The sequence below is a fragment of the Tauraco erythrolophus genome, chromosome 1 (assembly GCF_009769465.1).
Source record: "Tauraco erythrolophus isolate bTauEry1 chromosome 1, bTauEry1.pri, whole genome shotgun sequence".
In the NCBI taxonomy this organism is placed as follows: domain Eukaryota; kingdom Metazoa; phylum Chordata; class Aves; order Musophagiformes; family Musophagidae; genus Tauraco; species Tauraco erythrolophus.
Genome location: NC_141465.1, coordinates 110,158,763 through 110,183,622, shown reverse-complemented (window position 1 = coordinate 110,183,622; position 24,860 = coordinate 110,158,763). Strand labels below are relative to the sequence as shown.

The window sequence follows — 24,860 nt, the reverse complement described above, 5'->3', positions numbered from 1 at the left end:
TCACATTTTCATAAACGGAAGACACATTTAGTGAGCTAAATTTCATGAAAATGCCTTTTTAAAACAAAAAAAAAATATCTTATCAAAGATTTTGTATGACATAGAATCATAGAATCATAGAATGGTTAGGGTTGGAAGGGACCTCAAAGATCATCTAGTTCCAACCCCCCTGCCATGGGCAGGGAAATCCTCCACTAAACCAGGTTGCCCAAAGCCTCATCCAACCTGGCCTTGAACACCTCCAGGGATGGGGCATCCACAACTTCTCTGGGCAACCTGTTCCAGTACCTCACCACCCTCAATGTAAAGAATTTCTTTCTTATATCTAACCTAAATCTGCCCTCTTTCAGTTTAAATCCATTGCCCCTTGTCCTATCACTACATACCCTTGTAAAAAGTCCCTCTCCAGCTTTCCTGTAGGCCCCCTTTAGGTACTGGAAAGCTGCTATAAGATCACCCCAGAGCCTTCTCTTCTGCAGGCTGAACAGCCCCAACTCTCTCAGCCTGTCTTCATAGGAGAGGTGCTCCAGCCCTCTGATCATCTTTATGGCCCTTCTCTGGACTCGTTCCAGTAGCTCCATGTCCTTCTTGTGTTGGGGACTCCAGAGCTGAACACAGTATTCCAGGTGGGGAATAGCTGCATGTTGCACTGAAGAAGCATATTTGCTGACCTAGAGGTTCTTATTCTTTTCTCCTATTTGCAGTGCATGATATATTGGCAGCCTTTGATACTACTAAGTGTGAGATTTTTCCTGGTTTGGAATCTTTTCTGAATAATTTCTATTGTTTTTTCTATGAGAATCCAAAATATAGTTGTAAGCACTTTTTCTCATGCCTGAAAAGCATGAGATTTCTTTTTTGTTAAAAAAAAAAAAAATCTTATGCAATGCATGTGATTGAGTTAGTAAGGATTTAGATAAATTAGAAAGTATTCCAAGGATGACGACATTACCATGCATGTTCATCAGGTGTAATGCAGTTAGGACAGTATGCTGAGTTGTGCTGTGTTTATATGATTTTGAGATTCAGTCAGAGTTAGCTGGCCATGAATCAATCCAGATAAGACAATAATCGCACTTTTTCCATCTTCTGCTTAGTAGAAATATAGTTTAAGAATACAGGATAACTTCCATTAGAAGTAAAAATCAATATCAAAAAATGTTTTTAAGTAGTGTTTTTAAATTTCAGAAAATAACGAGTTTCCTTGAACAAGTACAGCAAGCACATTAGCAAAGTTCCTTTGCAAAATCCTCCATAAGGCATTACTTCCCTGACCTTGTAGTAACTGCCTTTCTTTTCAAAGCTGGCACGTTTAACTGCCTTAACTTATTATACTTCTGTTTTCTGCCCTACATTCTTGCACTTACACATCAAAACATCCAGGCCAAGGCTTCTTTTGGAGGCATGCAAGATTTCTAAATGGTGGTCTAGATTTTAACCCTTCTCTTCTTTAAAAGTCTGTCTTTCTGGCAAGGGATTTTAAGACTAGTGTAATTCTTAATGGTATTCTACATGCAAAAGCATAGTTTACCTAGTCTTTGAAGTTCTGTCTTAGGTGCACACAAGCACCTAAGGTAAGTGAATCACAGTACAACCCTTATTAGCACACTTAGATACAATATTATTTAATGATTATATAGTCTTGATAGGTTGCGGCCTCACTTTTGTCATAATCCCAATGTGCTGCCACCATACAAACAGTTTTTCATCTTTTTCTTGAAGAAATTGCAATCAGTGATAGAGATATGAGAGTGCATGAAACAACTGGCTAGACACAGTTGAAAGAATACGGAGATATTCTATAGATAAGATTTTTTTACCAGAAACAGAAAGGAAGAGAGAAGGTATGTCTGTAATTTTAAGTACAACGAAATAGCCTGGACTGGCCTAGGTTCATACTGGTTAAGGTTAGCACCTTCTAGAGCAGAGTGTCTTCATTCATCCTTCATAGCATTTAGTCCAGCTCTTCCCTGAAGCCTGTACAGTTCCTGTTTCACCTTAAGATATCATTGCTATTTTGTCTGTTTAGTTCAGATTGTTTGGAAAAACATGAGGGCTACCCCTAGATGCTGTGTTCTATGTGTGCCGGGGTAGGCATGAAAACACCTGCAGAACTTCCTTGGGTAGCATTGGAGAGACTTTAACTTGATTCAGCCTCATCGATGTGTCTTCAGTAAACTGTCCATTGGACCACGCCTATACATTTTCCAGATAGAAGTTTGTCAGCCAAAAAATGAGTGGAGGCCAAGCTGATGATTTGAGTGCTGGAGGCAGTCAGGACCCATCGCTCAGGCATGTTCCCTGGTCTCCTCTTTCATAGATTTCATTGATTTCATTGATTTCATAGATTTCATAGATTTCTAGGTTGGAAAAGACCTTAGAGATCATCGAGTCCAACCATCCCTAATCCCTATTAAACCATATCCTCAAGTAGATCATCCACCCTATTCTTAAGCACATCCAGGGATGGGGACTCAACCACCTCCCTGGGCAGCCTATTCCAGTGGCTGACAACCCTTTCAGAGAAGAAATACTTCCTAACATCCAACCTGAATCTCCCCTGACTAAGCTTATGCCCATTTCCTCTTGTTCTATCACCCATCACTAATGTAAAGAGTCCTTCCCCCACCTCCCCACCATCTTTTCTCAAGTATTTATAGGCCGTAATCAGGTCTCCCCTCAGCCTCCTCTTCTCCAGGCTAAACAGCCCCAACTCCCTCAGCCTCTCCTCATAAGTTTTATTTTCCAGCCCCTTGACCAGTTTAGTCGCCTTTTCTTATTTCTTGTCTCCTTGTCTTTGGACTCTGAAGACCTGTGGCGTTTCGAGGTTACCTGAAGTCTGGCTTAGTTTGCCTGATGTGCTGACCAAAAGCTGCAGCAACTCCGAAGTTGTTCCCAAATGCATCAGGTCTCTCAGCCTCTGGAGCAGAAAGGTCCATTAGTGGGGTGGGAGGTACAGCTGTGGTCACCAGCAGTTTCAGCCAGCTGATTTGAATCATCTGCTGCACGCCTATAAAAGTTTTCATTTTCTGTAAAGCAGACAGAGACTGGTGTCAACAGATCATTTTATTTTCTTTTTTAATATCTTTTGCCTGGGTATCGGCAAGAGATTTATTTATAACTTGTGGAAATTAGCATTCTCTGGGAATCCATTTGAAGTGCCTTGTAGGTATTTTAGTGCATAAATGGGCACAGAGAATGTGAACACTTCTTAATGCAGATAAATACAACTAATATGAAGATGATATGTATTTATCATTGCTCGTGAACAGAGGCAGCTTAGATTGGTTTTTGAGGTATAAAAACTGTACCCAGATGTCACAAAAAATAAACCCAGTGCATTGAAGTTAGTCACCATCTTTTCTCACAAAATTCTTGGTGGTAGAGAGCATCTAAGAGACCTATTGAATAGATTTCACCTAAATTCATTTAGAACTAGAAATGCTGCCTGGACCACAGCAGGATTCGATAGGGAATTTGCACTGTGTTCCATGTATTCAATAGTTTATTCATTTAGGAAATGATGTATAGACAGTAGACACTTAAAATCTGTGTGTTCAGTTTTGAAATCCTAGCTATTTGGTTCCAGGTCATTAATGTCATATGGAAAACTTCAGGAAGACCTGTAATGCAAAATTTGGTTGGAGATACTAAACACTCACTTCTAGTATTTTCTTGTTTTAGAGACGCTTGTTAAAGTCATGAGTGCTCACTCCTAATCCACATCTGATGGCAGTTCTGCACTACCTCTCAACAATAAAAATCTGAACACTTAACAGTAGTAAAATACTAATGCATGTCTTCCAGCAGAGTAGATTAAAAAATAAAGCTAAATTTTGAAGACTACAATGGAGGCAACTTCAGTCTTTCAGCTTATAGTTTGTCAAAACTGTTTTGCTTTCAAGAATAGTAAAGGGTTAGATATAATAGAAAGACTTATTAAAAGCTTGAATATCCACTGTGAAACCTCGATCCAAGCTTGTTGTCATTATCTCCAAACAGAGGCCCCAACATTTATGTCTTCCCATGCCATACACCCATATTAAGCATTAGCTCAGTGTAAGTGATTTTCTTCTTTCACAGATGGTACAACACACCAAAAGAGGCAAGAATAGAGCTCAGATCTTTCTTCTTATAGACGTAAGGTCTAGTAATCATGGCTTTAATGTCTGGTAATCATGGCTTTCTTTTGTGGTGTTTCTAAGCACCAGACATCAGCCTTGGGATGGAATTTGCTAAAAGTTTCAGATTCTTAATATAAGAATCTCTGAAATTAAGTGTGTTTCCCTGATGCTGCAAGAGGGAAAATCCCAGATCATGTGCCAGTTTGACACAAAGAGAAACAGTTCTTCCTGATCCTAAACAGACCTGTCAGATCTTTGCATCCTGAAAGATATTTCCTCCCTGCTGATAAGGAGAGCAAGGCTACTTTGAATAGAACAGGCAAGCTTAGATATGGGCTGTAGGGGTGAGAAAGCAATTGCTTCCATTCTTCTTTCCCGATAAGATACCAGTGTTATGAAGAACATAGTGTTGTTTATGCTGCAATTTTGTTATACATCTCATGGTATTCAGTGGTCCAATCTTAATCTATTTTTTCCTTCTTTTTAAGTAATGTTTCTCTAGTTCTGATGCCATGAAAACTTGGAAACATGATACACTGTTAATTCCAGTGTTTGAAAAATGTATAAGAGATGTTTATATTATTTTGCATTTTCAATAGAATTTTAAATCTTCAGTAATCTCAAGGATTTTTAAGACTCTGAAATTGGAATTTTTATATTTAGTGGTATAATGGTATCAATAAGAGTTTAGGCACTTGTTTAGACTTTTTAGTTATAGTATAGTATTCATATTCATATTGAGACTACTGTTAAAAACATAGTAGGAATATAATACTTCCATAAAGATCTTTTCCCTTCAATAATAAATAGCAAGCTTTTCCCATATAACATGATTTGATTGTGCTTTCACAAATGCTGAAAATTTTGGTTAAAATTAAATTTGTCGTGTCAACTGATTTGGCAATTGCATTACAATAGTTTCATTAATTTTATTTTTTTCCATTTTAAGTAAATCTGCTGAAATAACTTATTCGAAGCACATCAAATACAAAGGTTGATTTTGATTTTTCTTATTTTAGATTATTATGTCACGCAATGAAAGACCATATAGTGCGTGTTGCAAATGAAGCAGAATTTATTTTGAACCGACAAAGAGCTGAAGATGTCCACAAGCATGCTGAGTTTGAGGTAAGCCTGAGAGTTGGTGCATTTCTGCTTCTCTGTTTTCACTCAGTTGTCACCTAGACTGTAACTCCATACAATAAAGACTTTTTTCTTTCAAGAAAGAAATTTAAATTGAAGGCATTCCAAAACTAGTTTTTAAAAGCTTTAGTAAATGTCAAACACCAGGAATGGGTTTAATTTCTCATCTCCTCACTGAAATTCATTAAAACATTTACAGCTTGAAGAAATCCCTTAATCAGAATGTCTAAAATGATATGGCAGACCCTCTAGCTTCACAAAGAACTTTTCTGATTTATTGCAGACTGTCATGCAAATTGCATTAGTAATTATTTTTGTTGGATTTTATCAACAGTATATATGAGTTTATAAAGAAAGAAAAGCAATTAATACACTCAAGGCACTTCATGTAAAATAAGAAATAGAAATATTTTGTTAAACATAATTAATATTTTAAGGTAATTTTGTTAGAAGATTTGTTAGTGCATTTTGGAGCACTTTGAACATTTACTTCCTATAATTTATAAATTGAAATATGATATTGCATATCTTTCCTGCTAGTTAGGAATCATTAACTATTGACAGCAAGACTGTGTTTAAAATGTCTCTTCTTTCGAAGTATTGGAAGAAGTAACGCAGCAGCTGGATCCCATAACTCTTTAATGTCCATAATTCTTACTCCTAAAAGGAGTCAATATTTGGTTGCTTTTCAATGAGTGTTGCAGTATACAATTTAAATTACATTGCTTGATAACGGTGCAAACGTACAAAAAAGCTATTTTAGAAACTTATGTTCGTTTTAACAGGTTTTTGATTATTTCTTCAGGATTAATTTTGTTCCCATTCAAAAACTTTTAATGCAAAAGTGATGGAGTAAAGTTAAAAATTCATTTTTGATGTAATCTCATCAAATAAGGTTTTGCATTTTTATGGTGTTTTATACATTTCTGCATCACTGTTTTCTGTTATTTCAAAATCTGTCTGTGCTTGCATACGTTTATGTTTGTGTAAGTATATACACACAAACATACATTTCCACGTTTTTTAATGGTCAAGTGACCTAACATTAGGATTAAGATAGACTGACTTGGTATTGATGATAATAAATAGCTATATCAATTTGTTCATCAGTCAGAAAAAGTCAACAAGCATCTGGTGGCTAGAAATAGGATCCAGTAATCTTAGTTTTGATTAGGTTTTTATCTCCTTGAAACAGCTCTCTTAAATGTGCGCTTTGATGTACTAGTTCTTGTGCTCCTTGACCTAGCTGAAAAGTGTGAGACACAGAGATATCTGTTGTCATTTTGAATACACATAACCTTTACTTCATTTTGTCAGAACAGACAGCAGACACTTGTCATATGGGATTGCAACAACTTTATTACCAAGCATATACTGGATATTTTGAACTTAGATAAAATCGCATTTACAATTAAGTGTGTGTCAGAGTGAAGTTTCATATTGCCTCAACAATAAATAACATTTGATATTTATCAGAGCATCATGCAGTAACCTAAGATGACAACAGAAGATTGAGTTATCTGCTCTTTGAAGAATACATTGAGGTATAAGATCTGTCAGAACTCTAGACAAAATGAGAATATTCAATTAACTTTCAGCTTCTGTTAGCAAATAGGATTTAGAATATTAGCTAAATTCCCTAAAGGAATAGCCTTAAGTGAGTCTTATTGTCTGGTAAAGAAACCAACACATTTTTAATAGATGAAAGTTTTTGTTGTATTTGTCACATGAAAAATCTCAGCTACATGTTTTAGATAAGTAAGATAAAATCTGCAAGTCATAAAAGAAAATTATGAAATGTAACCTTCGTTAAATATGAAACTCAGATGTACTTAAATAAGGTGATGGTTAAAGTCTGAAAGAATGTTTTATATATTGTCTTTAATAATAGTAGGTATATAGCTGAACATTTTATTATTCATCCTACTTGAAAGTAGGAAGGACAAAGAGATTTCTGGAAGTTTTCTGTTGCATAATTGTAAATCTGTCATTTTGTTTTAATAAGCTGTATTTGTGTATGTTCTGGGTTTTAGTACATGTTAATCATTGCTCTCAGCCAGAAAAGTGAGTGGCTATTTTGTTTTTACCTTTTAAACTTTAATTGAATCATTGTGGATGAAATGCTTTGGCCCAAGCTGCACCAAGTTACCATGTTGCCTGCGTAGTGGGGAGGCCATGGACCAGCAGCTAAATTTTATCCTGTGGCTCCAGTTGCAGTCAGGGCCAGGGAAAGTCCTCCCAGAATGGGTGCTTCACAGTTAACTTTCATTTTGTTAACCTTTGTAATTGTTCAGGAAGAAAAATGAAAATTTAATTTTACTGTCCAATGAGCTGGTGAAATATTAACCTCATTACTAAGGCAGATCATTGTACTAATTGGTGCTTCCCTGTACAAGAAGATAAATTGAAAAATGAATTAACCCTTTATGAATTAGTGTAACGATTGTTCTTTTCCAGATAGATTACTTGAAATAATGGCTGTAACACAGTGGAAAGACCACTATTAAAAACTCACTGAATGCTAATGTGCTCTGTAGGAAAAAGGTAGTGTGCAGAAATATGAAGAATAAACTACAATTTAGTATGACGTTAACTTAATTTTTATTGCTCTTTTGAATATTAGAAAATAGGATTCTATTCAGCATTGTGTTCAGCATTGAGTGTTGGGTAAGCGTTCTGAAAGGGTGCACAAATTAGTGCGTGAGAAAATGTCTCTTAAAAGGTGATTTTAAAATTAGCTGTTTTGAGAATGATCTGGCCTTTGTAATTTATACCTAGAAAATGATACTTACAATGGATTTATTTTATTGAGTATGGCTATATTTGCTTTGTTTAGACATTTTGAAAGTATCTTTACCAGGAGGAGAAATTGAATTTGAACTTAACATGATTTTGAGAAAAGAAATGGAAAAATTGTATTGTGCTTATCATACATTAAAAAAAAAGTTTTATCAAAACTGAAATGCATTATAGACTTTTGACAGTTTTAGAAACAAATTTGAATGAAGGTCAATAATCACAGCATTTCATAGAATCATAGAATGGTTAGGGCTGGAAGGGACCTTCAAAGGTCATCTAGTTCAACCCCCCTGCAAGGAACAGGGATATCTCCAACTAGATCAGGTTGCTCAGGGCCTCGTCCAACCGGGCCTTGAACGTCTCCAGGGATGGAGCATCCACCACCTCTCTGGGCAACCTGTTCCAGTGTTCTACAACTCTCAGAACACTGGAGAGGATTGGAGGTAGTCATCTCTTAAAGGGAACATCTCTTAATGGTAGTCATCATACCTATTTTGGAGGTAGTCATCTCTTAAAGGGAACATGATGAAACACTAGTTTTTCAGTTTAAAAGATGAGCGAAACTATTAGGGTGTTTTAGAAGTGGTATTTGAAGTGAAATAGTGGTATTTAGAAGTGAAATTTTTCATGTTGTGATATGAAATAGAAGATCTACTCAGTTTCATAGTGAAAGAAATTTCTCTTTAGCATTCATAATAATAAAAATATCAAATGTTTTTTAATTGTAAGTTTTGTTACAATTAAAAAAACAAAACCAGTGTACATAATTTTTTCCTGCATATTATGTATATATGTATACCTGTATTTAATACCTGAGAACATAAGTAACTTTTACAAATAAAGACCAACTTTTAAGGTATATCTGTGGTCACACATATACACACAGAGGTGTATAGCTAAATGTTTATAATGGCAATTCTGTTTTCTTTGCCCTTGATATTTCAATATTTACATGCTCTAACAAAAATTCTTTTTCATGGATAATATATAGTAGTAGAACCATTTGAATGGAATGGTGTGTTCTATTCCTCTTAAAAGTATTTTGACGAGTTTTTGTCATGTTTAAAGAGTTTTAGTAGTTAATAATTTTAAAGTGATTCTAAATAGCCTATCTTTTATGAAGTAGATGTGCTTTCATTCCTAGTCGCAGTGTGCTCAGTATGCTGCTGACAGAAGAGAGGAGGAGAAGATGTGTGATCATCTTATCAGTGCTGCTAAGCATCGAGATCATGTTACAGCCAATCAGCTGAAACAGAAGATACTCAACATACTAACAAATAAGCATGGTGCTTGGGGAGCTGTTTCTCACAGGTAAGCTGCGAATGTAAAATGTATGGGTTTTAAATGTTACTTTCAGAGCTAGAAAAGCAGGCATTTTGTAACTGACATATGAATGTATTAGGAGCTAGTATTGCTAAAATATAATTTCTGTGTTAGTCTTTTCTTCAACTGGTTCTTGAGAAATCCTCTTTGCTAAAGATTCACAGATAAAGCTCCTTTATAAGCTACAAACATATTGTTTTACTGTATTTTAAATAAATTGTAATGAGTATTTATTGATTATAATAGGATTTTACTGTTAGTATATCAGTAGGTTTTGAGGCTCCTACCAGTATTAGAATCTGAGTGAAGTGTTCTGAATGAGATATTAAGAGATGTAGAGGTCTCCATGTAGACATTGACAGAGGAAGACTGAAGTAAAGAAGAGACAGTCAAAACAACTTGTCTAGCATTATAGAGTAAGTCAGTGTTAGAATAACCAGCAGAACCAGGTCACTTGAGTTGCTGTCTAATGCTTTCTTCTGTTTATAGATTTTTCTGTGCAAGTGATGAACTGGTAAGACCCACTGGTAAATCTTAACTCTCCTACAACAAAACAGTAGTCAGTGGCAGCCATGCACAGTCAAACTCTTTATGCTTAAAGCCAAACACTTAAGTGTAACATGGGCAAAGCTGAACATAACCAAAGTGCAGCTCAGTTCTACAGGCACTCCTGTTAAAAAATAATAAAATAAAAAAAGCATGATCCAAAATATGTAATTCTTACTGTACGCAAATGATAATGTAGTATTTGAGGTTTTAATCAGAGCTGTGTTGAATACTGTTTTTAAAAGTTAATTCTGTTCAACATAGGGGTGAAATTAAACGTTTTCATATATCATGCAAAAAAACAGAGCCTTGCTCTAATGAATCGCAACAGTAGCCAGTGGCTAAGGTGCTGACCCTCATGTGGAAGACTTGAGCTTAAATTGCCCCTTTCCTTTGTTCAAAGCAAGGTCTTGAACTTGCGTCTGCCATATGAGTGCCCTGTCTGCAAAACTGGAGACTGCCAAGTCTCTCCTTTTTGCATTTTAGCCACAAATATTTGATTATTTATTCAGAGTGGAACAGCTCAAACAAGACAAATCAAGGAAATTCTGCTTCCAAATATCCAAATTTTTATAGTTTAATTTTCTACTTAAATTCTATTTAAGTGTGCTCTGAGTCAGGCAGAGCAGATCAGAAAGTTCCATTTCAGCTCTGAAATTTTTCAGTAAAGGCCTGGTTGAGACTGATAGACTAGTACAAAACCTTTTATCTAGATAAATATTGCCTTTCAAAAAAATGTATTTGAATGTAGCTTGAATACATAGCTAGAGCTTAAGCTTATCAGAAAAGTCGTAAAGTAATTAATTTGACATATCAGTAACAATGTTTAATAAATACCACATACCCTGTTCATTCTTTTTTGTCATTCAGTCTAGTTGGTTCTTGCAGTTATACAGTGTTTAAAAAGTGTCATTTTTCATGTTAATCATCGTTATATCCTAATATCTTCCAAAGAAATCACTATTTCCTTGATAATGATGGAGATGTATTTATTTTTTAAGGTGATAGAAAGTGTAGAAATTCAGTCTTATGGAAATTCTGTAGTCTAACACCAGAGACATTCTGGTGGAAATTACAAAAATGACATGTAGAAGATTGTGGTATGGTTAATTCAAAGCAGCCTTAATCCATACTGAACACTCATGTCATCTCTAGTTCAGACTTAAAGCTGTATATCTAGAGACTTGAGCCTGATGAAAATAGGTGAAATTTTCAGTCTTTTTAGTGGCTTTGAATTTTTGAGTAATGTTATTGCTCAGGTTCATGAATGGCTGCAGACACTCTGCAGGTTTAAGTCGGTTCCTGGTAACTAACTTTTTCAGGAGATCATCTCTTCTTTGGGCCAGATAACTTTCCTCTCCTGGATTGTTGATGGCATACTAAATGGCAACAGACCACTGCTGCAGCTTTTGTTGGTCTTCAGTCCATGATAGTTTTTGATGGGCCATGAAGCAGCTTGACATCTGTGACAAACCTATCAGATTTCTTACATCAAGCAAAAGAAACTCTTTATTCCTGTCATGCCACGTTCCTGATGCGCCTGCTTCTCAATTACTTGCAGTGCTGCTTTTGCATTTCAGTGCTCGCTGCGTTGGGTGCAGCTGTTGGCTGGGTTGTATTTTAGCTGCTTACCCTGGAAAAGGGGGGACACGGCGGCAGCAGGAGGTCTCTGGGTGGGGTTCCCCATTTGCAGGAGCCGATCAGGAGGCAAATGGCTTTGCACTGCAGGTCTCACCACTTGTGTCGTGGCAGCTGCGTGACCCACCACACAAGTGCACCTTCTGTCATGAGACTTGGTGGGCTGTGAATGGAAAGGCCCGGGATGGCAGCAGGTAGGGGGAGGTGCCCAACAGGAGACCCTCTGAGCCTTGTTAAGGACCAAGGTCACTGCTTCTCACTGGGCAGATGTAAAAGGCTTCAAGTGTGGACAGTTGAGAGGGGTCTCATTAAACTGCTTAGGCACAGAAGGCAAAACCTGTTGTTAATTAAGTAGTTCTGGAGGAACTACTCTTTCTATGATGGAAATTGAGATGAGTTCTAAAATTGTACTTGCTGACTGAAATACAGAACTACTTTAAAAAAAACAATACTTTGACACTCCAGCCCTCTAGACCTGTGTAGTGACTCCATTATTTCTGTTGGGGAGAGTGTTCTTAGTTGTGAAGGCACACTGTGAGTCCCCTGTCCATCTCTTGCACTGGAGATCGTTCCTTGAAATGGTGAATTAGGGAGATTGTTCTCAGACCCAGGAGGGGCAGGGGAAGAAACAGGCAACTGCCTCTGCATGATAAATACTTGGGCAATAGCCATGCCTTTGACACCCAGAATGGATAAGATAGGTAAGAAACTATTGGGGGACGATAGGTGTAATTCTTAAAAGCTTCAGTTCTCTATCACATACATAATCTGCAGCTACTGATTTACTGGTAATTGTAGCATATAGTACATGTATGTGTGGTTTTGTGGTCTCTTCAAGGTAAAGAACAATTTTTCTGTTCTTTAACATAAATGCTCGCGTTATAAAATATTAAGGTCTCATTTTATGAACTGTGACCCAGCTGTAGCAAAATTTTTTTGTTATGTTTGCTGTTCAACACAATGAGCTTGTAAGCTTCCCCAGCTTTTCCATCTGCGTACACGGTTTTTGCAGAAAGCAGCAAGCAGCATTTACTGTGCTTAATCTCTAGGTGCCACAAAGTTTACTCTTTGTTCCTTAGAGAAACAAAGAGACTATTAAGAAACATGGAAACTTAGCAGTGGAAGGAAAAACGAGAGGTCTGATGAGTGAAATTCTATCGTATTTTTAAATTACGAATTTTAAATATCATAAACTCTTCTCAAAATGTCTGAAGAAACAAGAATGAAGTTGAATGGTGTGAGTCAATGAAATACCATATGAAAATTCCAAGTTAGATTATAGTTACATAAAGATAGTTGAATTAGAAATAACATAATATCATAGGTGACTTGCATTTCAATTACCTTCTTAATTAGCTATTCATTTATGAAGGAGAAATTAATTATATGCAATTCAATGAATGCCTACCAACACAGTAACATTGTACAAGCTATCCCTGTCCATACAATAATCAATCAGTACAGTTTGAATTGGTCTGAGAACCTGTTCACTCTTTCATCTCCTTGTTTTGAAAAAAACTTTATTATGTATTGCTTATTAATGTTAACTTCTTTCCCCCTTCACAAATATTTTCCCTTCACCTCTTAAAGTTGAAACCAGGGTTCTTTTGCTCGATTTCTTGCAGGTATGAGCATCAACTCCTCTAAAACAAAAGGAAATTATTGAATCATCTTATTTTCTCCTACATATCTCAGACAAAGAATAATGGATTTCAAAATAAATCTCGTTATTTTATTATAAATCCTGTTTGTGCCCTTAAACCAAAATAATTCTGTTTTCCTCATTTTGGAAATTTGACACTTTTCGGTATCTTCGTAATAGCTTACCCTAAACATACTGTTTTTCCCTTTTTTAATTTCAGTGTTATATCAAAACTACAATTCTGCATGTTTTTCCTATTTGGATGAGAAATTGATGATTTGGTTATTTCTTTGATGCATTGCCACTTATTCAGAGTGAATATGTAACATGCTATTTCCTTGAACTCAGGAAGAATCAGTGTTTCATAGCTTAGCGTTCAAAGCTTCTTTAAGCCAGCACTTACCCTTAGTTTTTTCAGGGTTATAGTCTTCATGTCACAACATATGCTTCCTTCTGTCTTCTCTGTCAGCTTCATATGGTGCTTCTCTTCCTCCCCATCTGCTTCTCTCCCCATACGCATCTTTCTTAAAAAAAAAAAAAAAAAAGAAAAAAAATTTAGTGAAACCTGTCTGTACACTCAGTTCAAATTCCTTATCAGCCATATGTATGCCTGTGTTTTAGGCCATAATGTGTTACCATGTTTATCTGGAGCATTCTCTTATTTCAGCGTCTTGGTTTAATCAGATATCGTAACTTTTCAGAAACTTTTATTCAAGGACACTGTGTATATAGCTCTACCTTACAGTTTCTATAGATTTAAGGCAATCTAGGGCAATACAAAGAGCTCTGACTTCCAGCTTGTGTTCTAAATCTAAATATGAAATGCTTGTCATAGATATTTTCACATGATCAGTTTTGATATACACAGGAGGATTACTATAATGAGAAAAATGACATTTAAAAATGAGACTTGGTTCTCTTGCTTTCCATGATTTGATGAAGGAGGTTCCACCTACATTAAAGCAGCTTTACCAAATAGCAAGTATACAAGGGCTTTTTTTCTGTTCAAATCCATCTTTGGTTAAACTAGACACCCATAACAAATTAATCATTCATGGTGGAGGGCAGAGCTGTCAAACTCATTCTGTGGTGAAGACCAAATTCGTCTGGGGAGACAGGCTGGAAATAAAAAGTTTCTTGCCAAACAGATAGTTCTGCCTCTCACTACAGCATGTGCTTCTGCAGAGATTAGGTTCTGCTGGGGGCCACAGGGGAGAGTGGAAAGAGGAGAACTCCCCTTTTCTGAGCCTATGGGGCTTGGCAGTTGAATAAGCCGATTCTGGAATGACATTACTTCTAAACCAAATGTTTCCAGTTTACAGTGAGGGAGACCAGAACACAGGAATTCAGTAAGAAGGAGTTTCCCTTACAGCCAACCTTTGGCATGCTCTGACTCCATCGCTATGCTAGCTGGTGTCTTAGGAACTTCAGAGAGACACAGAACCTGTTCTGTTCCCCACTGCAAATCAGCTTCATCTGGTTTAGCTATTCATTCATTTCTGGCTCATTTTAACTGCAAGACATAAATTACAAAGGGAGCTTTAGAACAGTGGAAAAGATGTAGGACCAGATCCTGTCTACTGGATCCAGCAGTATGTTTGACATGTCTATTCTTAGAGGGCCTGTTAAGGTTCTGCATTTTTCCACATACTCTGTAAGAATTATGATTTTTGTATGTTTCTGGAATTGGTGGAATCTCTTTTTTGCAGAATAGATCCTTCCAGATTGCTCTTATGGAACCTGCACACTTTTTAGCTCATTCATTAGCTATCTCAATTACAAGTTCCAAATATTTAGTTCTGAGATTATTTCATTACAACAAAACATTAAGAAAATGCTTCTCTGTCTTCTATTGGTTTTGTTTAACTACACTACTTGAGAAACCTTAAGATCAGCAAATGTGTCTGCAATATTCACGTTTTAGGTCCACTATTAGTCATGCTTCTGTAGCAGATTTTAAACATAAATGTGAGTGAGATTATTTTTCTAAACTGATCACTCTTTCATAGTATTTTACTATTTCAATCTCCTTTTTACTTTTCTTACTATGCTTTCAACTTTGTGCTTCTCCTGCTGCTCTGCACCCATTGTATTACATCCTCCACCCATTGCGTACCCTCTTCCTTCCTGCCTACCTGATTGATTACCACTGTAATGGAAGGCAGATACTATTTGAAGGAGCTCTTGCTAATGGTGCGGTGGCATTTGATGAGCCCAATGGAAAAGGGGGATAGAAGTATTCTGTATCATTTTCTAATAATAGGAAGTTATATGTAGGATGCTATTTGCAGCATAGAGATACCTGCCAAGAAAGCAGCATTGTGTAACCGGAGATGGGCTGTACGAGTGAGTGCGCAGTTTGCTTACGTGAGATTTATTCAGTTCTGTACTTGTGCGAGGTTACTCAGTGGTTTTGAACTGTGGTGCTGTTCACTATGGGTTTTTTCTAACGACTGGAAGAAACCTCTGAAGAAAATAGTTTCTTTGGGAAGAGGTGATATTTTCCAATGTTGGGAAATGCCTGGTATTCAGAGAAGTCTTGTTCAACTCTACAGAAAGACTTGTTTATCTCTAGGAATTACAATACATTGTATTTCATATTAAGGAAGGAAGACTTCTGCATTTCCTTTCACATTATTACTTCTGCAATAAGAGAATTATTTGTTCTTCTTTACTCTGTTTTTTTCATTTCTCTTCAATATGTTCTCTGTTTCTGCCTAAAACTTGTTTTTCCCCTTTTGCTTCATGGCAAACACAAAGAGGAAAGTGTGGCAATGTTGTTTTTCTTTAGGCTTTAGAAACAATAGATCTTTAGATGTCAATAGAGTCTTTAACTGGAACAGCAATCAGAATATATATCCAAATTGCATACAGCTAACTTACTATATATTTTTATTGTAACAGTAACAAGGGAATTTTGAAGTATACATATATTAAGAGGAAGGCCAACCTTAACAAAGCACGAGAGACTTCTGCTCCTTCTTAAGTCTAGCTGTAGAGCTATTGTACACAGGCAGCCATTCAGCTTCTAGGACACCAGTCACAAGGACAACCATATGGGTTCAGACCAGGTCCATCTAGCACTGTAACCTGTCTTCAACTGTAAGTGAAGTAAGTTAAGAAACAGAAACATAGTGCAAGCAGACATGATAGGTCCATCTAATACTCACTCAGACTCTTTCAAAGGAGATTAGATTTCTTCAAAGAGAAATATCTGTAGTGTTTGACAGACTTCTGAGACATTTTTGTTGGAAACATCAGAAAGGCAAAGTTTAACCAGAATTGAAAACCCAGTGGAGCCATTTTGATTCCCCTCCTCTCGAAACCTCAATGTGTCTTGTACTTTCTAATTTGAAATATATTTAAGTCTAACCATATATTTGTAAAATACTTTGAGACGTTCAGAGTAGGGTCTGGAAAAGAACTGGAGATTAAATCATCCTCAGCCACTGAGACAGGTGTAGTCTGATGCATCACTATCACATGCTTTGCATCCCCCTTTCTCTGAGAGGAGAAGAGTGAAATTCTACAAACACCTTAGAAAACCTGTTCTATGTCTTTGATAGCTTTATATTTGATTTTGAATGTACATTACAGGATCATTTTCTTTGCTACAAGTTACATTAATTATACCTGGTTTTAAACCTAGCCCATCTCAAAGTCTTTGGAAGCTGATACTCTCCTTTCAGGCTGTTGACTTTAGACTAGACAAACGCATTTTTTTCAGTCTTCCTTTCTGAATAAACTATCTATATCTTGTATAATGTTGATATCTTGCTTCAGATTCCTTGCAGTTTGTCTACATCTTCCTTAGAAAGAGGTGCTGCAATCTGGGCACTTGATTGCAGGTGAGCCCTCAGCAATGCACGTCTAGAGTTGTCTCATGCTATAGCTTTACTAATGCATCCTAAAATGAGATTGTAAGCTCAGTACTTCCCAGAACCAGGCTGCAGACTCTTACTCCCTTCTACTAATTGACAATCACTTGCTGTTTTGTATCTGTGCTTTTAATTATTTTTAAGACTTGTGTCTCTCTTTCATCTTACAGATTTTTAAGGTAATTTTGAATTATTATTCTCCTGTGCTATTCTTACAATTCTCACAGCTCATTGTCACCTCAAGTTTTATTGTGGATTTTCTCTGATTCTTCATCAAAGTTGGTAATAAAATGTTTAATACAGCAGAATTCAGGAAACAACCCATACAGTCTCTCACTTGAAAATATTCCAAATCTAGTCACAAAACTTTAATACTTGTTATAAAAAAAAATCCAGATTTTAACCATTCATATATTCCTTTATTATATTTTTACGGTTTTCTCATAGTCTATGTGAACAGTACATACTCTTGTGTCAAAAGCTCACTATTTCGATTGAGCTATAGATTAATAAACAAATAAATTGCAAATGTGTAAAGGAAATTACTTGTTCGTAATAAACCCACATTATTTTGTTTTATATTAATTAGTGATCGATAAATTCTTCTAATATCTTTGCATGTATCAATGGAAAACATTAGTTTATAATGCATTTAGTGTGTTTTTCCCCTTTTAAGACCACATCGCATCCTTTTCCAGTCATCTGGAATCACACCTATCTCCCATAAACTTTCAGAGAGCTGCTAAGTGATCGGGGATTGCCCTCTCCTCCTCCTTTTTTTTTTTACTTGCTACATTTTCTTTATGATTATGTGAATTTATTGAAGAGCTCTTGACTACAACCACATTGGTATTTTAGTATTTTATCTTCCTTCAACATCAGAATTGTTTGGTGTTGTATAAGTAATTTTGGTTTTAGAAATTGTGGAAGGTTTATTTTAAGGAGAGGTTATCTACCAATTTGCTAAGTTTAGGAGATTTCAACTTGGCTATTCTGTAGCTTTAAGGTCTTTCCTTGGAAACATGAGCTCTGTTTCAGTAACTATTTTCACTCTAGATATATTTCCTCTTAGATATTCTACAAAAAACCTTGAACTAGTCAACATCAAATTGACTTAAGCTGATTTTCAACCTAGCATACACATGTATACAAAACATATCTTTTTATAATTTTTTTCTTTTTATACTTTTTATATTTTTTTTAAGATTTATTGTTTCAATGAACGAGCCCTTTACCACCAAGTTTGATCTTTATTCAGTTAGTTATTTAGTTTTAGGTGTTCTAAACATCTCTTGCATCCATCCTCTTTCAGACACGATGGTAGAGATTTTTCTGTTATATCTCAAAGTGCAATACTAACTTTTTTTCCTTTAGACGTTGTCCACACTTTCAATAAGTATGTTTCATGCCTATTTCTGAACTTCAGAGGAAGGAAACTATTATGTGCTATACAAAAAGTACTACTTTCTTGCTTTTCACAGGAACAAATACTGATTTGTTTTGGCAAGCTTCTATGATGCCAGCCTAAGTTTTGTCTTCTGGATACTAAGACTTCTTACTACTTCTTAGTTCCTGTATTTGTCATTTTCCTGCTAGCAGTGTATAATCAGCTAAGATATGTGATAGACTGATCCATTTTTCTTGTCTCCTCAGTTTGTTGTTTTTTTCTCTTCCCTCATGAAAAAAAAAAAAAAATAACCTTCAGAGTGATTTATTTTTCCCCCGATTTTTGCTTCCCTGTAATACAACATCATCCTCCTTCAAACTAGTTTAGAACTTTAAGTCCATGCATCAATCATACAGGTCATCTGATGCTAGAGAAAATATTTTATCTTTACATAGCAGTTTTTGTTTCGGTTCGTAGTCCCATGTTTGAGGGAATCAAAGATCTCTCAGCAGTGTCTGTTCTGTTCTTATACCTTTACCATTAACCAGAAATACTCTGTGCTTGTGCCTCTTTCACTTTATCTCTTCTCGCTCTCTCTGCAGTAATTTCTAATCTACTTAGAGTCGTATCTTGCGTGACAAGGGGAGTGACAAGCAAGTGGGTATGCAACTGTTGCTCCCAAGCACCGCATGAGAGGTCTGGTTGTCAGATATACAGGAGAAACGTGGTTTGTTGGACACAGAGGCCTGCAACCAGAGCCTTGTCCCTTCCTTCTTACTTAATATAGTTTGGCAGGAGCGTTCCTTGGGTTTGGTGTTTCAGTATGCATTTTGTCAGCACAGCCTGTATGTTCACAGATGTTAAACTATGAAGATCATCTTTACACAATTCACTTTTCTGATTTCTGAAAAATATTCCTTTTCAGTTGATTCTCTTTCAATTGATCACTGCTGGGGTTTTTTTGATTGATTTTTATTTTTTAAAAGAGTAAAGAAATAAGTTTACACAGGTTTATTTTGACTGATTCAGGAACGCCATGTCTGTCATAGACTTCACATGACTTGAAAGAGGTTTCTCTGCTTGATTACACTGCTTTCTTCATTAATTAATAAATATGGTAATGCACAGTATACTTCTAAAGAGTAATTAAATCATTCAAGATAATATTGAAAGTATTGTGTAGGTTTGGTTTTATTATCTGTTTTTACTTGGCGTGTAGTAAGATTTGATATGTTTGTTATTATAATATTTATTTTTCTATATAACCATGTATTTTCTTAACCTGTAAGCTCTGGGTTTTTTCAATAGTAGTATCTGTTCACATAGAAGTTTGATGTATATGTAGATATATTTCTTGTACGCTTACAGACGTAAAATATCTGACCATGACAGACTGCAAGCTTCTCCCAATAGTTGTGCTCCCCAGCATATTGATATCTGTTGTCAATAATATAGGCTGTTGGTCCGGTTGTAAAGCTCCATTGCTCAAGAGTGTTATATTTTGAAGTCATCTGTCATGGATGTGTTGTAGAGATAGGAGACTATTTATGTTTATGGCATTTTAAGTAACTCAGTAAGACCCTTTAGAATATACAGAAAAGGCTTGTTTACTGTCATCACTGCTCACTTAATCCTGTGACCTTGACATGATAGTATGCCCATAAAGCTCCCTGCGGGTAGTTCAATAAAATAGATGAACATCAGAGTCTAATGATTGTTTCAGCTTCAGGAATATACTGCCTTATGCCATAAATTTTTCTTAAACATTCAATAGCGCTGAGCCATTTTAAAACCCAACAATGTAGCAAACTATCCAGTTGTCTAGATTATTAGAAAATCCACAAAAAAATGCATAAGCCACATGTACTTCTGCTCTTCAATTTGAGAATGTTAACCATTGTTTTAAAAAATATTCTGTATACACAATGCCAATAGACTAAAATTAAAATTAATTTATTTCTTAAAATTTGTTTACCTATTTTTCAGTTTCCCATTATTTTTTTCTCTACTCTCCTGATAGCAAATTATATTTATTGAATGGGAATTTTTTTTGTTTTGTTACAGTCACAATCTGAATTTAGGAAAGATTAATATGTAAGAAATTTCTTTTGATGATTTACTAGAAGTTATGGCTGCACTAATGGTAGGAAGCAATAAAAACATACATAAAGAGGAAGCTAAATTTGACATCTCTTAGACCTAATTTAGAAATACTACTAAAGCCTTTGGGATGCTTTGCCATAAGAGGGCCTTAATTTTTATGCATAATATTTCTTGTTTTATGTGAAAACATGTAGGAAAGTAAAGCATGATATATTTGCCTCATGGTGTGTGGAAGTGTTGTTTTGATATTATTTAAAAAATGTTCCTTTTGAAATTTTTTTAATTTATAGACATTCATGTTTCCGATTTCTATTAGCTAACAATGCATTATTTTCAGACACACAGTAGTCTTTTACACTGAATAGTGCCCCAACCTCCTGTGCTTTCTTGAATAAAAAGTGATGTTTTCAAAGTTGATGACAGCTTAATAGTAGAGGAAATTTATTTAGTGAACTTCAGACAGTATTTTCAGTCGTAGAGTTTCATACTGAACTGTTGGGCTAAAAATCTATGAAAATTAATGGAGTGAAGCTGGTCAGGAAAGAAGAGCAGCCAGGAGCAGGAACAGGATGTGATATGTATCCACCAGAAAAAAATGGAATCTGCTATCCTTTCTGATTTAACCTCAATTAAGTACCACTGAGAAGCATGAGAGAAAATAAAATAATAATAAAAAAACCCCCACACATTATTTGGCAAAATGCCAGGCAAGTTGAATAAGAAAAAAAAATTTCTTTCATAATAGTCTTTCCATTTGAGATAATCATGAAGAGTTAATGAAAATCTCTGTATACTCTTAGAGGACCCAGACAGACAAACTGTTTAATTATTCCGCAAGTATACATTACTGTTCATTTTTAACAGTCTTGGAATTACAAATGTAGAAAAATTGTGATTGGAAATTTGTGGGAATGGCCACCAATTTATCTGATAATGGCCTCAATGAAAACTACACTGTCTGTTAAATTTTAACAAAGAAGATGTTATGAATGTTTGAGGCCTGATGAAATAAAACCAAAGTATTAAAATTTGTGCAAGAGACAGATTGGAATTTATTTACAATTCAGTAGTGTTAGAGGAATATTACCAATTGTCTTTAAAAACAACTAAACTACTTTTTACATACAAATTATGTTTTTCCGTTATTGTAAATGATCTTTTAGCATATCAGATATACTCAGACTTAGATTTCTACTTGTTTTTTGGACTAATGATACTGTGTATGTTGCTGCTCCTGTTTGGTGATGAATGTATTCTATTCTCTGGAAAGAAAACAGACATGTTTCTTTCCGAATGGACATCCAGTGGAGGCCACATGCATCATTATTTCTAATGCGTGTGTTGCAGAAGTTAAATCTACAGGTCATATGTTGAGTTCTGACTTTGGTCTTCCCTGTATAGCTGGATCATTTGATAGTCTTTAGCTCAGCTATAAAAAGGTGTTATTGCCAACTCTGCAGGGAAGCTCAAAAGATTCTGCTGGACACCACTAAATTTTGAACAGAGACTTTTTCTTAGGAATGTCCTATTCTGAAAGTACTAGAATAGCTCCTTTATTTCACTGACACAGTGACAAATTACTAATGGTGGCTCTTTCAATGCAATATTTGTTCAGAGGATAAGTGTTCAAGGCCAGGTTGGATGAGGCTTTGAGCAACCTGATATAGTGGAGGGTGTCTCTGCCCATGGCAGGGAGGCTGGAACTAGATGATCTTTAAGATCCCTTCCAACCCAAACCATTCTATGGTTCTATGATTCTATGATTCCACTTCTTTAAAAGTAATCAATAAATTCTCAATTTGTGTACACCAAAAAAAAAAAATTACTTCTAAATTCTTGTTCTTTAGTATTAGGATTAAGAAAATATTTTTATTTTTCCCCTTCTTTTGTTAAATTCAACTTTTCACAATCCTTGCAGTAAAGTTGTAATGCTACTTTTTTCTAAAAGACATACATTCCTTAGAAAAAATCTCTGCTGTAAAAATTAAAAGGCCAGAATGGACATTCCCTGACGAGAAAACTTCTACAGATTCCTGTTGTCTTTCATGGTTTCCAAAACATTTCTAAGATGCTAAATCACAAGCAGGTTTAGAGGTAGCTTTTAGAAAATAGTTTTTTGGCTTCTGGCTTCTTAGATCCTCCATTGGCTCTAATACTCAGAAGTTTTTGTTGTTTTTCTCTCCGTACCGGTTGATATTACCAGTTATAAAGGCAAGACACATATCTTCTGCTGGTATTTTTTCAACCCTATTAGAAATTCATAGCTAATATCATCACAGACATTAGAGAAGCATAAAGGTCAGTGAATTATATAATTGGCATACATATAACTGAATGATGATATTGGTTCCAGAAACTGCAGTCACTTGGACACCTGGAGCAGTTGAATAGGGAGAGGAAGATTTCCATAAGACCTGACAAAAGCTATCTGACTGAGAAACAGCTGTAGGTGTGACTGAAGAGTCATTATCTAAAACCTTTGAGTTCTAAAACCTTAGATCTGGCAGACAACCAAATTTGGAAAGATCTGAAAGGAAAGGTCCTTCCTCCCCAACTTTTATTCTCATGTCTGGCATCAACAGTGAAACTATAAAGTATCAGTCAAGCAATTGTCTTACTTTCTGAGCTGCCTGAATTTCAAATTAGTAGCACCTTTTTGGTTATTTTGAGAGCAGAAAAGAAGCAGGTGAATCTTCTCCCTTTTCAAAACCATGCTCACCACTCTTCACATAGTTTTCCTTCTGATGGCAAAAAAAGGCAATCAGCAACAAAATCAAAAAGTTTTACTAGTCTAACATCAGTGCAAAAACATTAAAATTTGAATTCCTTTATGAGCTGGAATGATTTTCATGAATTTCAGGAAGGACTAGTTTCCTTGATGGAAGTTCTAAACTCTGGTGTGTCATCACATTTTACAGTTCACATCAAGAAGAAGCAAAACTCTTAGAGTCATTACCTGAATTTATAAAGGAGAGAAAGATTGCTGGTATATTCCAACATTTACTCTATATTTACATAACAACTTTCTTTATTTTTCTTTTTTAAAAAGAAAGTAATTTATTTTCTTTTCTATTTCTTTCTTTTCTAAACCAGCCAGTTATAAAGGGGGAACATGGTGTACAGGATTTGTAGTTGTAGGGTCTGCAGCCCCTTCCTTAGATTTCTCCCTAAACACAATTGTTGTTCAATTCAATTTAGAGCCAATTATGTTCCTCTGTTTACAGTATCTAGGTGTTGCCTACCTTCTGAAACTTTCCTGTAGACTTGGATCAATGAAAAGTTTTTAAATGACACTGTACTGACTGTACAGTACTACTGTACTCAGTAGGTTTTACTCTCTAGTATATGGAAAACTGGAGAATTTAACATACATAGTTTATCTGGATATTTCATGTATTAAGATCAGCAATTAAGAGATAAAATACTGCAAAATGCTGTTTCGTTTTGTGTACTGCATTAAGTGATTGTGCTCATGCATGTGTTTGCACGAGTTAAGTCACAGAGAATAGTTTCTGAGATTTTCTTCAGCATTGTTGCTTAATTATTTTGAGTCTTGTGGTTTAATTATTTATTTGCATTTTTGGTCTTACAAATTATATACTTGCTTATATTTCTTAAGCAACTGAGTAATGCAGGAATATTTTGCATATAATTTTGGTGGTGAGTGAGAGTTGTTTCTGTGGGTCAAGAAAGCAATAGGAGGGAAAAAATGGTGTGTTATTTCCATGATCTAAATGTTCTGCAGCAGTAGCAGCAGCTGAGCAACTCACTGTTATTCAATGCTACATTAACTTTTCCATTAATGCTGGTGCTGTAAAATATGAAGCCCTTAAGCACTGTGAAGTTGCTATCTGATTTTTGTTCCTTTACATGGCTGCTGTATATTTGCATGTTACAACCATTATATGGATAATCACCATCATTACTTTTCAGAAGGTCATTCTCTTCTTGTTCTGAATAGTTAGATACAGAGAAGCCTCAATAGAAGAAAGAGTCTTTAAATGTATTCACTACAAATGCTGTCATTTTAGTTATTTGCTACTATGATTATATGATGGCAGCCCAAGTGTCAACAAGATATTTTGCTTCTGGATTTTTTTTTCTTGCTTTCTTCATTCAGTAAAAAACAAAACAAAAAAATAACTCAAGAAAACAAACTAGAAACCACAACAGACCTTTTTTTTCCCCTAAAAAAAAAAGTGAAACGAAACAGTCCTGTTAGGGAGGAAATTATTTTTCAGAAATTATTAAATGTTATTTTGCACTGAGATAAATTT

At 35.5% G+C, this 24,860-nt stretch overlaps 1 protein-coding gene across 7 annotated transcripts in view; it reads left to right on the top strand.

Moving 5' to 3' along the window:
- The window catches only part of NBEA (neurobeachin), a 531,270-nt gene that overhangs the window by 275,099 nt on the left and 231,311 nt on the right, over nucleotides 1-24,860 (top strand). For all 7 annotated transcript variants that reach the window (XM_086612868.1, XM_086612875.1, XM_086612851.1 and 4 more), the window contains 2 exons: nucleotides 5,144-5,252; nucleotides 9,211-9,377. In XM_086612868.1, the coding sequence (XP_086468994.1) occupies nucleotides 5,144-5,252; nucleotides 9,211-9,377 (276 nt within the window). The remainder of the gene's footprint in view (nucleotides 1-5,143; nucleotides 5,253-9,210; nucleotides 9,378-24,860) is intronic.